The 6,184-nt window shown below is 41.3% G+C and overlaps 1 protein-coding gene across 1 annotated transcript in view; it reads right to left on the bottom strand.

Moving 5' to 3' along the window:
• Window positions 1-6,184, bottom strand: part of CC2D1B (coiled-coil and C2 domain containing 1B) — a 71,937-nt gene extending 65,753 nt beyond the window's left edge. The window contains exons 1-2 of the mRNA XM_019501304.1: window positions 6,089-6,184; window positions 2,408-2,546 (exon numbers count right to left, since the gene is read on the bottom strand). Coding sequence (XP_019356849.1) covers window positions 2,408-2,546; window positions 6,089-6,154 — 205 coding nt within the window. The 5' untranslated portion in view covers window positions 6,155-6,184. The remainder of the gene's footprint in view (window positions 1-2,407; window positions 2,547-6,088) is intronic.

Genomic DNA, 6,184 nt, shown 5'->3' with positions numbered 1-6,184 from the left:
AACTTCCAAGGGAAGTGGTGCTGGCCCCTACCCTGGGGGTCTTTAAGAAGAGGCTGGATGCCTACCTGGCTGGACTCATTTGAGTCCCGTTTCTCTTTCTGGGGTTTTTTGTTGTTCTCCCGCCCTGGCGGGGGGTCGGCCTAGAAGATCTACTAGGTCCCTTCTGACCCTTAATCTATGAATCTATGAATCTGGCTGGGGTCATCTGACCCCAGTACTCTTTCCTGCCTAGGCAGGGGGTTGGACTTGATGATCTGTTGAGGTCCCTTCCAACCTTAGCGTCTATGAATCTATACCTGGCTCTGTTTAAAAACAGCAGGAAACAATCTCCACTCCTGATAGTATACACCAAGGGCGAAAAGATGGGGAAAGGCATTGTTGTTACCTCCATTTAGGTTCCAGTCTCTCCAGAAGAGTTACACAGCTGGAGCCTGGGCTGCAGTCACACAGGAACTCTGGGGCAGACTGAATCACTCCCTCTAAACTCCCAGCCAGGTGCCTTAGCTACAAGACCAGCTTTGCCTGGTTTAAACTGCTCGCACTTGTCAGTGGTAAACAGGCAGTTCTCATCTGGAGACCCTGGATAAACCTACTACTATGCCAGCACTGGAACTGAGGGGGAAAAAAAATTCCAGAGACATGCTCATTGTACCGTATACTCATGACCAACATAAAGCAGGAAGACAACATATCAGAGCAGTAAAGAGGTTTTTTTTGCTTCTTTAAGATATTTGAGGAATCTTTGTTCCAAGACACTCATTCTGCTTTGCTCATGCAAGTACCAACAAGAAACGGTCCCAGTAATTCTTAGCATTAGAGAGACAGAGACTACAGGTGCAGGACAGATGCAGTATTACAAATGATCTTCACTGCCAACAGGAAATAATTTCCTTCCTTGATCTACAGCAGTTCCACAACTGATGCACAGAGCACTGAAAGTAAAGATCCAACACAGTCCAGGAAAAATGTTGTTCCTTTGCCGCTGCTCACCTTTCAAACACGCTTCTACTCAATCTCCTGCTGTTACTTGAACAATTTCCCTTTTCTTACATCCTCTCTCCCCCATCTTCTGATCCTTACTTTTTTTAATTCTTTCCTACTTTACTTCCCTGATCCCTCCTTTTCCTATGCCCATCCTACTTTCTGTCCAATCATTCTTTGGTACCTGCTCCATTTGGATGTTAGGCTCATTCCCAAATGGGATTTCCTCCTACCGCTCCCAGCAGCCTGCTTGCACTTGTCTAATTCTTTCCTTTCAGAGACATGGGTTTCTGCTCTTTGGTAAGCAAAAGGAGGATTAGACCTACAGTTTTTGTTTCAGAAAAGCAAGGGCTGCTGTGATCAAGCAATAGCCCTGTAATACATGTACCACTCACACACGTTAGTTATAAGCTTTCAATGGTCATAGCAAGCATTAACAAATTAATTAATCTGCAACACCCTGTAACCTTTTATCTTCATTTTACAGATAGAAAGACTGAAAAAAGAGACTTAAATGCTTTGACTGGACCAAAGAAAAAGTCACTATCTGAAAAGAGGGTAGTGCTTCGAAGTTCTTGGCTTCTAGATGGCACAAAAACCACTTAACTATATATCTCATAAGTGATTTGTAGAACATATGAGCTAAAGATCTAATCATCTGAGAATTAAGACCTGAGCTGCTGTAGTTAATTCTGTGCTAACTATTGAAAGGGCCGAAGAGAAACAGAGAGCGGACTTGATGACAAAAGGACATCTATTTCTTCTTACACGTGTAAAACGTGCCCTTGCAGGCTAAGAACATTACCGGATTCTTTTAAGTCTTTTACTCAATGCTGTGTAAAAGATAATTAGCTAGGAAGGCTAGAAAGAGGATTCTTTATTTGATGGCCAATTTCAAAAAAACCCCAAATAATTTCATAACAGAATTTCTGCTAAAGCAAAACTTAAAAGGAGATGCATGCTGAAAGAATATCTATGTCATATTATTTTAAAGACCTCAAATCTTTAGTCTAAAAAGCCACTATTCAATTCAAAATCTAGTTATCTAATCTAGCTACCCAACTGATATATTGGTGCACCTATACCTTACATGCCTTATTTCCATCTTGAATCTTCTACTTCCACCACTGAATCTTAGCACATCTTTGTATACTAAATTAATGGGCACTGTGGTGTCAGAAATCTTCACTTTTCCTGGACAGTTAAAGACCACAATAAAGTCACCTCTTACTCTTGCTTCTACACAACTTACATCTTTCACAGTAAAGTAGACACAAAAAAGATCTCTCTGGGTGATATAGTAATTTTGGGTATTACCCATTAGATGACAATATCCAGAAAGAAGTGACCTCTGTAAATTAGGATCTCTTAATTTACATTAATAATTTGGTTCTTCACTAGGCAAAATTCAGCACCAGAAACTTACTTTTTCCTTTTGGTTTTGATTTCCTTTCTGTCACTTTCTCTCCAGTGATGGCAGCAAGCTCTGCTTCTAGGTCTCCTTCATCACCGCCTTCTAAATCCAGCAGCATTTCATCAGGATTAAAATCTACAAACAGCCCCAGCTGAAACCAAGGGAAAATATTCCAGTGAGAACAGGGACCAACTTAAAATATCAATCCACCTGCATTGCTTAAATATCTCCATGTATTCTGCATTCAAAGATAACATGGATATCATGTTGGAGTTCTTAACTACGATGCCCTACAATCTGACTACTAATGCAAAGCAAATACAGAGACATACATAAATGAAACTAGGTACACTACTGAAGGGAAGCAGTGAATAATCCTTCTGAGGTGGGCACTTAGTTGCTCAAACAAGAGGATCAAGTATGTGAAATAATAGGTTCAAATAGTTTAGTAACACATAGGGTAACAGATTTCAGCAGGGAGATTCCAACAAATCTAAAAGAGTAACTTATATTTATTACTCTTCATATCATATAACTATGATAAATGAGCACTGCAAAGACTTTATCTTCATCTCTCTTTCAACAATCTATTTAAACAAATTCAAGGCAAAACTCCATTAACTAGATTCTATGCCTGGAAAATTATAACAAATTTATAAATGTTTCATATATAGACTCTAATTATTCAAGGGGTTGTTCTTATAATCAGGGTCATCTTCTGTTTGACTAAATAAGATATGCATACAGTCATAGATACAAATGTTCCACTGCACAAGGAAGTGCAGTAAGGGAAGAGCCAGCAACAGTTCAGAACCACATTACAACAACGTATAGTTGCTAAGGGCAGGAAGTGAACACCACCAAAGCTAAAGGGGGAATCAGGTACGAAGAACACTATACAAACTATATTCTGGCCAAAACCCTAGGGGTGAGTCTCCTTTTCCTTCAAAACATGCCAAAGGAGGACAAAGACTACAGTGCTCTGTCTCTTCTAAAACAGTGGTTCTCAACCATTTTTGTACCAGGACTCATTTGTAAAGCATCAGTGGCCAGTCCTCTTGATTCTGACTGACTGCCCCCCACTCCCAGCCCCCAGCCCCGCAGTACGTGGGGTAGGGAGTGGGTGTATAGGCAGGGAACTGCATGTGTGGGGCATGGACAGCATAAAGCAGCCCCCTGCAGTCTGAAACTCTGCCACCCTGCAAGAGAAAAGCCAGAGTTTCCCACATTCTTTTCCTTTACAGAAGAATCTATTTTTAATGTTTGTTGGTCCATTTTTAAAGTCTGTTCGTGACTCTTTCAAATATTCTTGAGACCCACAGGTTGAGAAATGCTGCTGTAAAAGACGGCACCTCTGGAAGTCTAGTATTCCATGACATTAGAGCACTGATGCTCAACCAAGGTGCTGCAGCATGTGCAAATATGATTCACAAGATAAACCCAGGTTTCAAATAGGAATCCATAGTGTTAAAACCACTCTGACCTGCTGTGATATTTATGAGTTTGCCACAACAGAAAAACTGCTCTATTTTTCTCTGCAGTTAACAAGGAGTGAAAAGTAAGACATGGCATTTTCCGAGAGGTGCCTTGAGACTACTGAGGAGTGTCTCAAGCCTAAAAAGGTTAAGAACCACAGCATTAGAGTACTGATGCAGTACCGATACAGAGAAAGAATGTCACCTACTGAAAAAATACCACCACTTCCTTGAACGTTGCTTGTCATACTGTTGCCCCAGCTGAACTTAGACTTACAGCTGAAAAATAAGTTTCCAAAACAGTGAAGTTGAAATTATCTACTGTTATTTAGCCTCCACCTGAAGCTGCATAAAGGAATTGTAAATAAAAATGCTGCTGCACAGCCCAATACGTGCATACTGCATGTGTGTTAGTTTTTCTATGGCAGAAAGTTCTTCGGATTCATCTGATATTTTTTATTAGATCAAGTAAAACAGTTGTAAAAGTTGTTCTTTGCAAGCTTTAGGGTACAAACACCCTTCTTCAGGCAGAGGGAGCATCTGCAGTTTTATTGTGCTCTCTAGATGGGATTTGTTCTATGATAAACTTACAGACAAAAAACCCCCCAATCTCAGGATTATTTGTGACAGGATTAAATCCAGAAACAACGTTCCATTTCTGTGGCACCTTTTATTCAAGGAACTCAAAGTGCATTATAACTATGAACTGAGGTTAATTCACCCCTTTGGATTGGGTATTAATGCAAGATAGCATGATGAAGAGCATCAGGCACAGAACAGAGAGTCAGTAATTAATTTACTAAGCCTGGTATTACCCTTGATTCGCTACATGACTCTGGATAAGTCAGTTAATCCCCAGCAGTATGGCTACTGCTGCTACTCCTCTCTCTCTCTCTCTTCCAGATAGACAGGGAAGAAAATGGAGAAGATTTTTGCCCAATGTTTATTCAATGCTCTGAAGATACAAAGCTCTATTTAATAACACGTACCCTTTACAAATGAGTAATCAGGGGCAGACGTGTGTGATCCGCTCATTGTCACGCTACAAACGACCTGCAATGTCAGAGTTCTGGCTCCAAGTTCCTCACTGTCACTGTAAATTAAGCTTTTGCTAAACTCATCAGGTATCAAACAGGTATTCTAGGGAAAGCATGGGGAAGCACTTCAGACTGACATAGAGAACAGTGCATAGCAGATATAATGTAAAGCAGTCCACAGCAGGGATCATTTGTAAATTAACAAGATACTGGAAAATACAGTGCAAGAAACTAGCTTGCATTTGCCAGGAGGCCTGAATATCTTGTCCTTTTCAAAATCTTGGATTTACTGTTCAGTCTTTTAACTCCTTTGATTTTTTTCCACTTTTTGCATATTTTCTTCTTGATAAAATGTAAGTAACATACATAAACATATATTTAATTCTGAAATGTAAACTGTAGTACAGTACTAACCTGATGATGGCATTATGGATGCAATAACAAACAAGCAGAGAAAAGAAAGACGTATTTCTAGTTCAGCTCGTTGGAAAAAAACACCCACACGCAACTACTATGCTCTTGGAGCTCTGTCTGATTCCAGCTTACCTGGCTGCATTAGGGGCTTGACTGAAAATGGGTCAACTGTAACCCTATTATAAACAGATCAGTCCATAGTTTCTTTGTCTAACTTCCCATCTTTCCGGCTCTTTTTACTTCAACCTCCCTTTCCTATCACCACGAGTCATAGCAAACATCTCCATATTTACCTGATACCAAGTATATTTGCTTTCCTCTCTCACACTGACTTTCAAGCTCCTTCTCATTTTTAAAGCTTCACCTAAAACTATTCCCTGACAACTCCATGCTATCTCCAGGCACACCCTGTCCCCTCCCTAGGCTTGCACCTGGATTCTGTCCTGACTGAGCTCCAGCTCTCCCAAGTCTAACCAGCATCTAGGGAGATGCTAGAGAAATTCCAAAGTGGCTTCGGCACAGCCTTATCTTGGGGATGAGTCATCAGGCAGGCAAAGAGCAAGACAATGAGACAACAAGTCTTGCAGCAGGTCTATTTCTAATCCCTCGATTGCTGTGATAGCTGGTGTCACCTCCCGGCCATTGCCAAGGAAAGACCCACACGGTTGGGGAAAAGCAGAGAACTCATTAAGTAGCAGACATCGCAGGATCAAGGAGGGAGGGTGGCACTGCGAGTGCCAGTTTGGTGGTGCGAGACCTTCCCTTACCTGCTTCGCCGCAGCAGCTCCCTGGCCTTTCACCTGAGGGCTTTTCTTGGGTCTCCTGCCGATCATGATGGTTCCTGAACTTCCGAGGACACCGCC

This window comes from Gavialis gangeticus, unplaced genomic scaffold (genome assembly GCF_001723915.1).
Source record: "Gavialis gangeticus isolate Ggan-Ray unplaced genomic scaffold, GavGan_comp1, whole genome shotgun sequence".
NCBI lineage: Eukaryota > Metazoa > Chordata > Crocodylia > Gavialidae > Gavialis > Gavialis gangeticus.
The sequence above is the reverse complement of the archived record's forward strand: the minus strand, read 5'-3'. Positions and strand labels throughout refer to the sequence as shown.